Consider the following 14,454-nt stretch of genomic DNA (forward strand, 5'->3'; position numbering starts at 1 on the left):
GAGCAACGTACCAGTGAAATGCAATTCTGCTTTTAGTTTGTTGTCCAAATATACTAACATTCGGCCTAGTTAAATAAAGCTTAGCCAGCTAAGCTAACAAGGCTAGCTATGTACTCTGGGATGGAAGGTAAAAGAAAGAGCTAATTCAGTCAGGAGCAGGTGGTTCGTCATCATGCGGGGGAGCCAACTCGCCTCTTTTTGCCTTTTCTTCCATCTGATATTTGCTTTCCTCGCACTTCGTCGTCTTTTCGCTCCTCCACCGTGACTTTTTGTCTCTCTTCTTTTTTTCTTCATCTGCCCGCGTTTAATTGGCAGGTAGGAGTTGACAGCACGCACGTGACTCTTTTGGCCCGAAGCAACTGGGTTCATACTCCTTCCTCAACACTTTGATAAGTTTGCTGGCAAAAAAATCTGTGATGAAAAATCTCCAAACAAAAAGCTAAAAGTCATCATCAGAACACTGTACAAGCAATTTGAGCAGTAGTTTAGTTAAGTCCCACGCGGCTTATGTGAATCCAATAAAAACAAGAAAACACTCCTTAAATAAGCCAAAATTGGTCCGTAAGACTTTTTTGTGGTTCTACTTTCTTCTGCCTATAGAAGCTGGCTTCAGGGAATACATAAATAAAAAAAATCACAAGCTTTATTTGAGTTTTGAGTTTTATGGCAAGGGAAGTTTCAAACCAAAATGCTCGTCTTCCTGTTTCCTTTTTCTGGGTGTCGTCATGACAGATATTTCTAGCAAATGTGATGTTGCTATGGGAAACTGGCTCCAAGGGTGTAATTTTCAGGGGTAAAAAATTATGGCAAGTCAGAAAACTTGACACATCAACAAGTCTCAAGGACGTGTGACGGCTACTGAATAGGTAGTCGATTATTTTTGCTTTTATGTATGAGGAGCTTTGCTAACGTTTTTAATGTTTTATGTTTTAATGAGCATCTTGACTGAACACTTAAGACCCCCCCCAAAAAAAATTCTGCCAAAATATAAGCACCAAACTTACTAAAAGTACTGTTACTAATAACTACGAAAAGTTTGTTTGACCTTTTTCAATAAGTAGTAGAACATGGGCTGGTTCCACCCAAAACTGGTTTCTGACCAAAAAAGTGGAGAAAATTATCTCTCTTTTTAAGATTGATTTTGTGATGTTTTATGTCATACTTACTCTTACGTCCAATGTGTTGTAATCGACGTAAGTCGAGATTCACCACCTAATCTTTATCTTGTGGCCAAAAGCTGTTCTGATCTCAAATCAAATCAGGATTCTGGTAGCAGTGGCTTACGAATCTGAATTTCACAGACAAAATATGGTGAGATGACCTAATTCGGCGTCGTCAGTAAGCGGTTAAATTCCAGTTGATTAATATAAACGTCAATGACATTGAATGAATCAATGTGGTAACTTGATTTTGAAGTTCAATTTGTTTCGTGACCTTGCTTTTGTTCCCAAAAAAAAAAAAAAAGGTGCATGTTTTATTTCAAAGTAGGCCATGTGGCTGAATATTCATGGAATGCGCCGCCATCATTCTGATATGGAAAAAGTCAGCAGGTGGTTGTGTTATCTGGAGGGATTCTGTTGGATTTAGTTGCATCGCTGCCAGTGCATTCACAGCTCACGGCAAAAGATGAGCGCAATTGTGCAGGCTTGGTAGTTCCTGCCGTAAACAGGTTTTCTGAAATCTATGTATACACATGCCGTGCCCCAAATAACGGTTGATCTACTTCACCAATAAACGCCTCACCTCAAACAGACCCCCCCCCCCCCACCGAATCAGCTGCCGGCATTTTCTCGTTATTTCTCCTGCGTACACTCTCAAGGGTTTCAAGAGTGGCCTCTGCCGCTCTCCTGTGAGAGCTAATTATGCCAGGCTATTTTCTGAGCAGGCGTGCATGTCGATATCGCACAGCGGGAGAGCTCTCCGTCACCCCGTGCCGCATTCTTATTCATGAGTCTTAATTCCGTCAATGGCCTTCGCGGCCACTGGACCGTGGTTGTTCCTCGCCGCGGTCGAGGAAAAAGTGCTGGTCGCGGCATAAAGGAACGCAACTTGTAGGCCCCTCCCACTCCCTGTTTGCTTTGGACATGTTGAAGATTGCTGCCTCAAAGCAAATTGTGTCCTTTCAGAGTGCTGACATAGTCCACAAGGTACGGTGGATGGTGGGGGGGTTGGGGGGAGGGGGGGGTGCTTTCTGCGGAATTAAGTGTGCACACTTTTCTCTTTGGTGGGGATGGTTAGGAGTAAGTTCTTTATATATATATATATATATATATATATATATATATATATATGTATGGGATCGGTGGTCGTCCGGCGGCGCTCGCAGAACGGTTCGTTTTTCGCCCCCCCGTTCTTTGCACCCCGTCCGCTTCGTGGTGCCGGGGTGGGGGGGCAGGGGGGGGGGTGCTTTCTGTGGAATTAAGTGTGCACACTTTTCTCTTTGGTGGGGATGGTTAGGAGTAAGTTCTTTATATATATATATATATATATATATATATATATATATATATATATATATATATATATATATATATATATATATATATGGGATCGGCGCTCGCGGAACGGTTCGTTTTTTGCCCCCCCCCCCGTTCTTTCCACACCGTCCGCTTCGGTGGTGCCGGGGTGGTGGTTTGGACGGGGTGGAGCGGGCCGCCCGCAGCCCGTCCCGGGCGCTCGCCTGCCGCCCGCCGGGCGCATATATATATATATATATATATATATATATATATTAGTATTTTTTACTAGCACTTCTCCACAATATCTGAGCTAGAGCAAACCTCTGGTTGTATTTTGACTTTTACAGTTTAGGAATTTCCCCTATCATACCTTGAGTACAACAACTTGCCTGTGGAATACGCCACCCACGCCAGGACGTAACTTTCAAGGATTATTATTGAACTTTTCCTTGAAAACGAAACTTTTTCTGACATGCCTCTTCTTTGGAGGAAGACGTATTGGACGGCGTTAGTGGAAAATGGCGCGAGTTGCTCGTCTATGCGGAACACGGCGTGACTGGGCCGTCTACCTTTTAGAGGATGTGATGCTTATACAACCTAATAGCAGCAGCTGAAAATAAATTGGAAAAAAATGAAGCGTGGCTGTCAGATGCTTTTTGATGATGAAGGATAGCGGGGAGTGAGTGGCGGTGCCGGGTGGGGATTGTGTGGACCAGAGAGAGGCTTGAAGCCCAGATCAAAGATGGTTCATCTGAAACCAACGCTTCCCGCGCTTATTGCCTGCTGAGGCCGCCGCCGCCGCTGTCACCGTCACAATCAGCCTGTCACCTTGAAAACTTGATGGAATTTGCTCTACCTCAGACTCTAAACTTGGCCATCATTTGATTATTTCTTAGAAATTGCGCCTTGATCTGTGTTACACAACCCACCAAGTTTGGATTTTCAAATTCTGATCCGTCGCTCAGGTGGATTGCTTCGTGTGATTGCTGTAAGATGGATTTAAGATGATGATGTTTTGCGTATTTACGCTGTGTTTTTCTTTTTCTTGCTTCTCGGACCCTCCTTTGTATCGAACATGGACGTCACCCGACAACCTCTTAATTGGATTTTCATCATTAAGATGGTTGGCACCCCATCGATTGGGACAAGGCGGGAATGTTTGATTGTGGCGTTGTTGTATTTATTTGGATGGTGAGGTGCGGGGGGGGGGGAAGAGGATGGGAAGCGCATCCGTTGCTTGTGGATGGTGGAAATAGAGCGGATTATTATTGTAGCCACCTTCATCCCTTTTGTACTTGTGCAGTAATTAGTGGCTTAACACCTTCCCGCAAGATAAGCTCTGCACGCTTCGTGGTGCGTTTTGGGGAGCTTGCGAAGTCGGCCGCGCGACGCTTTGAGCACCGACCCCCGAGACGGACACGGGGTGTTTCCATGGTGACCGTGGCTGGAGATGAAGGATCGGTGCTTAAAAGCAGGGGAGTGAATGTGAAAGGGAGATTGGACTTGTGTGTGTGTGTGTGTGACTTTGTGATACACTACATTTATTGATTTGTGTGTGGATTGTAATATAGTACAGTGAATGGAGTCCACCTACCAATCTTGGTGGCATTCCGCCCTCACTAATCTTAGCAATGCTAACCTATGCAGGGTTTTGGCTCAAATTGCGGCAAAGGTACTGGTACCATTCTGATCACGCTGCACACTAAACTGTGGTGTCCAAAATGCGGCCTGGGGACAATTTGCAACCCACCATCCAACTTTCAGCGGCCTGTGGCATATGCTAAAGCGGACATTTGTGAGATAGGAGGCTGTCAACAAAATGGGTGCCACTACGACTCATATCTTAACACATAAACTATTTACGACTAAAATAGCGATTAATGAATAAAGGTCATTTTAAAATGGTTTCTTCCACTTTGTGCTTTGTGTCACGGTCCAATGTATCAACATGAATAATCCAGGAGTAACTGTTTTAAAAATGGTCTGTAATTCAGTTTACTCCTGTTTTGGTTCTGAATGTGAAGGTGGGATTTGGTTGCTGTTCAGTGCAGGGGTGGATCTAGTCTAGTTGTACACAGGGCCAAGGCCACCCCAAAATCTTGAAAATCCTCAACAATTTGCTTTATCACCTTTAACAGAAAATTGCTACAGTTTTTCAAAATAGCTACAAATTATAAACAGTATATAATTGATTTCAGTGTAATTAAAGTAAAACATTTTCAACATTTGGACACCATGCCTTGAAAAAAAAGTAAAAAAAAAAGTAAGCAAGTTAAAGCAGAGAATAAAAGGCAAAATAAAAGCAAGCGCAAGAAACAGACACTCATCACATTGAATTAACCAGTCACTCAGGCCACACCCCTCAAAGGCACACATCAACACGCACATACTACTTTGTGTGTGTGTGTTCAGCTGACTTTCAGTTCCATTTATGGAAACACGTCAAACTTCGTAGTGGGTTCCTCACCTCGCACGTCGAATTATCATTTCTCTTTCAATATGTGTCACGTTAATATTCATATCACTGCGGTTGCTGAAAAATATGGCCTCCCCCCGCCTCCCGTCCTCCTCCCACCGGAATGAGATTAAAATGGGCCTACGGGCCAGGGAGTCCCAAGGGGCCCTTCTTGCCTTTGGAAGATAAATCAAGCGTCAGCAGCCAGATAGGGAGCGGCGTGGTTTGTTGGCAAGAATAGAAAAATTCATCCCGGAAATCGTAAATCATTAGATGGGCAGGCCCCAGCGAATAAGCCTCACCCGCCAAACAAATCGATTCGGGAAGTTATTGCGCATTCCGTTGCCTCCTTCTTGTACAGGTGCTCCCCAGAGTTTGGATTTACATGCACATAACGGGGAAGTTCCACTGCCGTGGAAGTATTCAAATGAGCTGGATTCCATGCATTTTACAAGCAATGGGCTCATTTTTTATTTTTTTGCATGGTGGAAAATTGTCATTATGTTGCTGTGACAGCACAGCACACTGCCATTTATTTATAATCTTGCAAAGGAAAGAATAAAAGATGGAAAAGTAGAATTTTATTTTTTATATATTATAAAATAAATTAATTAATTAAATTATAATTATTATTATTTTTTTGTTTCACTTATATTTTTGTGGTTTAAAAAATATTGGTTGAGTTGTATTTAATATTGTTGTTTTTCATCTAATATTTTGGTGCATTATTTTTTGTTATTTTGTGTCTGTTGTTTCGTATTGAATATTCTTTCATAATATTTGTATTTTTTTAATCTAATATTTCATTATTTCTGTGCTAATCTAATCTAATATTTCAATGTTTCTTTTAAGTATTGTTGACTTATTTTTTAATTATTGTGTAGTGTGTGTTATTGTAAATTTTAATATTTAATATCAATTATTAATAATATTTTAACAATTCAATTCAATTCAATTATTCTAGTGGGTTGTATTACATTAATTTAATATTTTCATATTTCTGTAAATTTTTTGTTGGTTTAATACTATTTGTCCTATACTTATGTTTTCTTTTCAATAGACTTGTTGACTGTCTAATGTCAGAATTTGTCGATTGATCCATGATGTCACCAATACGGCAATCACACAATCTCATTCACTCCAGGGATGTTCTGTGCTGCCATTGTTAATAATTCAAGGCTTCACAGCATATACACTCAGATTTTTTTCAATTATTTTCCAATAGATTTAAAAAAAACATTTTTTAGGGTGTTATTTTTTTCCACTCTATTTTCCATGTGTTGACTGTTTATTAGCATTTTAGGGAGAATTTTTAGGGTTTAATTTTCTCTTTATTTGCCAATGCATTTCAATAGGTCTGAGTTTTGACAATGTGTGGGCGAGGCCGCTCCCAATCTCCCACAAATAGCAAGAATTGACTATAGAGTAAATAAACAAGTTGTTTAAATATATTGGTCAATCTTCTGATCGGATCGGTTGTCTTTTTTTTTTTCATTCTTTTTTTTTTTTTTACTCACCCATCATTGATCGGCTACAAAATCGTGATTGTGTAAAGCCTACTTTTCAATATTTGCATATTTTTTTATCTAGTATTTGTTTCAATAGTTTTGTCCAATATGTTTGAATTATATTTGAATAATTTTGTAGTTTCTCAAATTTTTAGCTATTTCTCATTTTTGAAACATCAACACTACAATTGAGAAAGAAACAAGCATCTTACAAGTAATAATATATGTTGCTTGCTAATAGACCGGTTGATAACATGTAAATATGAACACCAAGTGGTTACCCAACATTATTTGTTATTTTATATTTTTTGGATGGACATTATTTTATATTAACTTGTGCCTATTTCAAAGTCCCCCCCAGAGGCCCGTGCTCCAATTTTGCAAGCTTATCTCATGACGCACAAAATTAGAGAGCAGGATGCAAACATCTTATGAAAGCCACTAATCTGCACCAATGGTTGAGAAGGATTAGGCTTGTCAAGACTCAAAAATCCAAACAAACAAAATAAATAAAAAAAATCTATAGGACAAGTCGGCTTTTGAAGCACACTGGAAATGGCCAATTCTAAAAATTGTCGCTTCAGACCAAAATGGAAGACTTCCTGTGTGTGTGTGTTTATTATAGTGTTGCATGGTAGGAAATTTCCCATCATTGCTCATTGTTATTGTATTTCACATTTGGTTAAGTATTTGCAGTGATATATAATCTTTTTAATGCCTATGTCTAACATTTTGTTTTCTCCTTATTGCATGTAGGATCAAAACTGGCCCTGATGTAAAACTTGCGGAAGAACATCTCCTTAATTGATGAATATCTTTAAAGGCCTTGCTGTCAGAGAGTAGCACACAAGTTCTACTTGTAACACTAAATTGTGTGGGTGTGTGCGTGTGTGTGTGTGTGGTGCGCCGGGAGACAGGTAGAATGAGAGAAGATGGATGCGGCGGCGTGCAGCTGGGAAAGATAATGAATGAAGTAGACAGTGGGTGGCGAAGACCATCACTAAAAGTGTAATGGCTCCCAACAGAGGGACGAGGATATTGACCCGTCCGTCACTTTTCTTCTCCACGCCCGCCCTCCTTTTCAAATAAATACAATTCCACACAAGCGTGTGCACATTGCAGCGGAGACGCAACACAAACACAAACCTAAAAAGACAGGAGGCAGGGCTGCTTTTTGTTTGCTGGTTTTGAAGTGCCGGTTGACGCTTTTGACGGGTGGGGGCTGTCTCGTCAAACAAACACACGAGGACCACCCGCAACCTGACAGCGCGCCGCTCGGAAGGCTTCTAAAAACACAAAACTGCTCGTCTGCTAGGAATATAGCTTGGCCACAACATTAGGTACACCTGCAGTGACGTGAGATGTACTCGTGTAAAAGAACAGACAGTTAACCGTAATTTGATTGGTCCAGCTCCTTGATGAGATATTGAATGAGCTACATCATATATTAAGCTGCTTGGCGCAACCCTTTTGTAGATAAAACACATATTTCCAAAATAAGAAAAAGCATTTATCGCTGTGTTTACTTACCGAGTCTAATTTTCTGGTTCTATTAGAGGTATTAGAGAGGATTTTACAATTATTAAGTTGTCTGATTCACTTAAAATCGCTTTATCAACCTGTAACAGACTTGAAAAAACTGTGGACGTGGCGGGGAATGTTACATTCTAGCCAATCAAAAACAAAGGAGCTACGTTATTGATTGCCTCCTGGCTTGTCAATCACACTTCTTGCGTATGTGCCCTGAGTACGTAGCTAGCTCTAACGTAACAGCGTTTAACAGCGCGGTGGCGGCGGCGTAGCTTTTTCCTACTGTAGCTAGCTCCTCGCGTGAGTGTTTAAAGTTAACCAACAATAGTAATCAAATATTCCTTCACCAACAATGGCAGAGAAGAATACAGGACCACGAGCCGTAAAAGAAGAGAGAGAGACAAGGACTGAAAGAGCGAAGCCAAACAAAAGTTATTTTGGGCTACTCACATCTGAATGTAGCCTGTTACTAGATAGCCAAGACTTTAGAAGCCGCAAGGCCGCCATATTACTCCTCCCAAGAAACGTTCTCGGCATACAATCCTACATATACCGTCCACTTGTTATTGTTTTCAAACGTGTTAACAAATAGTAACCACCCCGCCCCCCGGTCTTATACTATAAGAGCTATAAGAGCCTTCAAGCTGTATATGTCTAATCTGCATGCATACGTATAGTTTATACAGTAGTCTATTCGGGAGATGGGAGGAGTAAGATGGCCACCCTGTGGCTTTAACGGCTAGCACGGGCATGAATGGGCTGCTATCCAGTAATATATACAGATCAGTGGGGTGAGTGTTTTTAGCGATGCCGTGCGCTAAAGCAGCAGAGAGGTCTGAAGACGGATGCTTTGGTCGCTAAGTTACTGCTGGACAGGTCACTTCAGTTTACTTTTTAAATAATGCAATGTTCAGACCGAACCGTCTCGTGCGCGTTTGTTCGCAGGGCTCTCAATGGAGGAAGAGGAGGGATTTCCGCTTTGGTAGGTAGGGCTAACTTTAGTGTAGCATTGCTAGCTTTTTCTCACACTTCAACAATTAAACAAACAAACTCGCTAGATGAGCCGACCTCCACGCTTCTTCCTCCAAACAATCTCCTTTTTGTTTTTTTATTTTTTTTATTTTTTTATAAAATACTCAAAAAAACAAAGCTCCCCCCAAAAATTTGTCAGAAAAACAGGACTATTATTTATTTAATTTTTTTTCTGGAGACCTCAGTATTGTTCATTCGGTAATTTTACCGATTTGACATGTCATCATCATTGCTCTCTTTTTAAATTTATTTTTAAATTTTTTATTTTTTTTTGTATGCATGTTTTTCAATCTCCTTTTTGGCCCGGCTCACCGTGTCGTACAGATCGTACGATCAAGCTATCCTCCATTGCTATGCTACACGTTCTGCACACGACCGTTTCCTGTGTTTTGTCTGCTGTGTGAAGTATTTGGTGATGTGGACTATCTCGACACCAATTGGCTGTCGCTCACGCGATGGCACCAAAAGTTCAATTCAGCCAAAGCCGTCGAAATGGGCGAAGTAGCGAAATGCTCGCCCAAAACGTCTCAAACCGCTCGGCACGCCGTCGCGACCCCCGCGCGAAGTCCAGTGACTACGATGCAATCGTGCCACCGGAAACGCCACCCCCACTGTTGGTCTGAACGTAGCATAAGAGCTATTCTTTATGAAGCTTGTTAACCATGTAAAGTTGTATAATGACACCAGCATCAACGCAGCTCAACGGTTTGTTTATTGATGCTACGTTTCCTGCGTAAAAAGCAGGGGGGTCGGGGGGGGAGTGGGGGGTTATACGCATGCGCACTATTGAGAAAATCATAAACATCCTCTCAAATACCTTCAAGTAACACATTGCTCATTCATTACTTTTTTCTCATTACGGTCAGGTCAGCAGTGTTGTAGACCAAATACATGTCATGCCATGCCATCCGAGTAATTTTTTTTTTTTTAGTACTTGTCCGCCTCATAATGTATCCACGACCCACTCATGATGAGTCTGCAACGAGCCATTGGAGAATCGCTGCACTGGACGATTACAGCGATTACAGTTTGTGCTTACATGCAGCTCTGCTCCTCGGCGCTGCGTCGTCGCTTGTCAGCTGGCGGCCTCCGCTCTAATCTGCCCGACGACAGAATAGGAAGGGGTGGGGAAGCTAGTCAAAAGGGATGGACTGTGGCCAAAACCTGGGGGGGATATTCAAGATGGCCATGTAATCCGGAGCTAACGCCATCTGACGTCAAGCAATGGCGGCGGTCCTTGTTTTTGAGCGAGCGGTCCAAAAAGCCAAGTTACTGCATTGAGGATGAGAAACTGATGTCTTGTCATGCACCACAAGGGTTCCTTCTAAAGGGTCAATCAAAAATGAAGTTAATTTGATGCTGAAGGCTAAAGGGGGCTCTTTAAGGGTTTGCCCTCGTCTTGTCTCACATTTGTGAACACATTTGGGAACTAAAGCCATAGAGAAAGCAGACCTTTACGCAGCGGCGATAAAGGGGATTGTGCATGTAGGTCAAGATGAAGGCTTCTGGATTAAAGTGCGCAATCATCCCATCGGATACACATGATGTTATTTAATCCCTCAAGAGGAATTTATTACAAACCGTGATTGCATTTGGTCCCAGCTTAACAACAAGGAGAAAATGCGTACATGACATCCCCGCCATGATCTGCTGAGCTCTCTGGCCCTCGGCTTTCAATCGCTCCGCGTATTTTGTCAAAGGTCTAACTGGAGTCCACTCCAGCCCAAATGGGCTGTGAGGCAACCATGAACTCTAATTGTCTCTCACTCACAATCTTCTTAAGCCCTTGTCTACTTGACGCCAACGGGCATTTACTGCACGGGAATGAACTCTTCTGGGGATGGACTCGAGGTGGGGCCGGGGGGGGGGTTCCAGCTTCGGTTCATGGCCCCATAAAGCGAGACACTTGACCGACCATATCTCATTACTGGCTTGAAATTAGATGGGCTTCCTCACCCCCCACCTTTCTTTTTGCACGTCTCTCATCGGTTCGATTGATTAGCGGGCAGCCAATCAATGTTAATTAAGGTGTCGAGAATCTTTTAATTGTGCGGTATGAATCATTGTGTCAGACCTCCTCCTTGACCTTCGCAAGCGGCCGTCACATCACTTGGAGGGGAAATAAATACCGTTCTGTATGTTGCAAGATAATCATGGGCTGCAAACGAGTATAGATTTGAAGGAGGCCGATCTCGGAGCATTGATACAAACAGAAGCAATCTTGTTCCTGCTCGGTAGAAGGCGGTGAATTATTGTCAACCTGCAAAAGACAAGGAGCTCTCAATTATACAAATGCTAACGTGTGCAACATAAAAGCAAGAAGTCTGACACCATTTTGATTCCAGAATCCCTGCCATTGATTAACAAAAGCGTACCATTTTTTTTTATTCAGGCAGGGGCGGTAATACGATTATAATACGACAATTTGAAGCATGAACTCCTTTTCATACCTAATCATCTGAATTGAAACTTATCTGGTTGTTATCAATGTTATTAATGTGCAACCTTGTTGTGTGTTTCAGATGTAATAACCGGACACAGTGCGCCGTGGTGGCCGGACCAGACGTATTTCCAGACCCCTGCCCCGGAACTTATAAATATCTGGAAGTCCAATATGAATGTGTACCATACAGTATGTATTCTCTCATTTCCTCTCCACAACAGGAAGTATTAATGACCGTGCTATGACATTGTATATTATCACCGTGAAACCAGAAACGTTTACCCACTGATATGACATGTTTTTTTTTCTACTTAAGTTTTGCTTCTTTACTTGCTGATATCAGAACATTTGCAACATAATCTGTTGATGGATTTTCACACCCTCTGGATATCTTCTTGGTCAAAAATGTAAACACACAAAAAACAGTCATTTGGAACTGTTGTACATATAAAATACTACTGCAGTTGAATCAGTTTGGCGTAGACAAATGAAATTCCAGTTAGCGTGACCTTTAGCATAACAGAGACATGGATGGGGCAAGCCAAGCTCCCTCACTGATCTCTTTCGCAGTGTGTTCTACAGTCAAAGGTTGTCCAAGGTCAGATGTGGTGCAAGGTCAATTACTGACTGCTTTAATACGGGATTGGAAGTGCGACGTTGGAACGCGACAATTACTGCCGCAAGTGCCGTTAGTCACGTTTTCATCTCAGCTACCATTCCGAACCAGCAAAAATGATCCACTGATTTACTATTGGAGCTGTGTGCTTTTTATTTGAACCCGTGCAGGTTGTGTACTGCCTCCCCAGTGCACTTTCCAGATTAGTAAGGCTCCCGTCAGGCTGAAGTGATGTGACCACCCTTTACGAAGCCTCATAAACATGTCCGGCGGACGACATCTGTCCGCCCCTCTCACATTGACTTCCCCCGTCTATTCTCCTCGAGCCTTATTAAAAAGCTTAACTTTAGTTGGAGCTACTCCTCCCGAAGGCCGAGCCCTGGAAGAGGTCAACACTTCTGCGGGTGACCTCTTCAGTGTTCTCGCTCAGCCGTAATGAAGTTCTTACATCTCCTCAGTGGGCCTTCAAATCCGCTAACACGCCTCAGAAGGAAAACGTCGGCCTTTAGCAACCTGACTCCGCTGTGGATTTGTTAGCTTTCTTGTTCATATTAGCTATTGCCTTTAAATGCGTTTACTCCATTGCTACCCCGGGAAGTTGGTTACTTTTGCTTCTGTCCTTGTTTTGGGGAGTACAATAGACCCTACAGATTCATCAGTCACCATACGCAAACACAACTATTGGCTACAAAACAGTTTCAAAAGCCTCTGAAGTCAGAATTGGAGATCTTCCGAGATCCCCGCCTTTTTTGTGCTTTATTTGTATGGTCCAAAGATGGCGCCCAAATGTCTGACTTCTTCAAAGGTACTATGTTAGTAGAGAAGTAGCCTCAAGTGCGTGTGTAGACTTTGCAAAGCATTATGAGAATAGTCCCACTTCTACAATGCCAGCCTAATGTGAATCTTAAAATTTGAAGCTAACCTAGCAATTTGTGCTAATTTTGCTATTTTAACGGTATTTCCATTCATTTCAATGGGGAAAGTTTCAAATAGGAAGTGAAGGTACTGCATAGAGAAAATTTTGTTCGAGGAAGATCTTAAAATACATTTTAAAACAAAGAATTGTTCTTTGTTCTTTTGTGCTTCACTTTTTGCATCTTCTCTGGTTTTGATGAGTCCTCCAGTTCAGGCTGATGTAAGAGACTCTATCGGCTTTAGTTTTGCAATTTCAGAAACAGGCAAGGCAGGCAGCTCACAAGAAAAGGTAACATAAGGAGAACTTCTACTGCTTGTCACTCAAAAAGCACAAGTTCCCCCAAGCCCCCCTGCTGTTTATTGCTAATAAGGAGAATATAACAATCCCCCGCATAGCCGCTTCCATCCCGCTCATGTCACAAACGGGAGTCAGAAGTCCGACGTGTAAAAATCACACATTCGGGTTTCCTACTTTTTGTCTGACTCTTATTTCCAACTAATGAGTTTTAATCCATTTTGTTAATAATAAAAATATGAATGGTAAGACAGCTAGCGGTTCGTGGTTCTCTCCAGCGCAGAGTGGTTTGGCACGGGGCAGGCGGCACCTGCTACCAATCGCTGGCCTTCTGTGCTGGCAGGTGAAAGCACAAAATTGATTTCCCCGCACATGGCGGCCGCTTGCAATGCAGCCGGGGGTCCTAATGCGGCAGGATTTGCTCAGCCCGTGATCCGGTAGTCACACCTTCGCCAAATGCGCAGTTGTGTGTGACACAGGAGGGGACACAGGTGGCCTTTTTCTTTGCTTATTTGTCACTTTTTTCTTGCATTTGGAAAACAAACACGTCGGAAATATGCTTTTTCGTTCCGTGTGAAGACTCATCTTTTCTCTGCTTCAACTTGTGTTGCTTTTCTTGTGCGACGAGTGCAGTCATTTTATATTTGCTGATATTAATAGCTGAAATATACCGCAAACTGATTCCAATACATTTGAGGAGATTTTGCAACCATTTTTAACTCTTTTCTCATCTTTGGAAGACAACAGGAGAATTTGCATCCACCCACTGAAACATTTGGAATGAGTTTCTGTTTTTCTTTTGCCATTATTTTTAAATTTGGCCTGCCCTTGGTTTTGCTTCCCGCTGTCGTCGGGCCCAGCATGCGTTCCAGGGCTGGGCGGGTGCCAAATCGTCAGAACGGCATCCTGCATTGTCAAGGTTATAAGATAGCGACAGAGTAGAGCCATTGAGAAAATGCTAGAGCAATGTACAAAGAAAAGCAGAAGAGGGGCTGAAAGAATAAAAAGACCACTGAGATCAAGATGAAAATCCAGCGTGAATGGCATCGTCCTCATCCTTAGGCACATGCTATTCAAAGCGCCGTAATCGGCATCATTAATTAAAAAGCTGATGGGACGGCGTTAAGGCCTTCGCCACTCTTCGTTTTAGAGAAAAGAAATATGGCCACCGTTCCCGCCATGAATCTCTATTAGCCGCTAA

At 42.3% G+C, this 14,454-nt stretch overlaps 1 protein-coding gene across 22 annotated transcripts in view; it reads left to right on the top strand.

Annotated features, from left to right (window-relative positions):
* LOC144034722 (adhesion G protein-coupled receptor L3) overlaps window positions 1-14,454 on the top strand; it is a 116,967-nt gene that overhangs the window by 47,069 nt on the left and 55,444 nt on the right. For all 22 annotated transcript variants that reach the window (XM_077543692.1, XM_077543711.1, XM_077543709.1 and 19 more), the window contains one exon: window positions 11,507-11,616. In XM_077543692.1, coding sequence (XP_077399818.1) covers window positions 11,507-11,616 — 110 coding nt within the window. The remainder of the gene's footprint in view (window positions 1-11,506; window positions 11,617-14,454) is intronic.

This window comes from Vanacampus margaritifer, chromosome 15, assembly GCF_051991255.1.
Source record: "Vanacampus margaritifer isolate UIUO_Vmar chromosome 15, RoL_Vmar_1.0, whole genome shotgun sequence".
In the NCBI taxonomy this organism is placed as follows: domain Eukaryota; kingdom Metazoa; phylum Chordata; class Actinopteri; order Syngnathiformes; family Syngnathidae; genus Vanacampus; species Vanacampus margaritifer.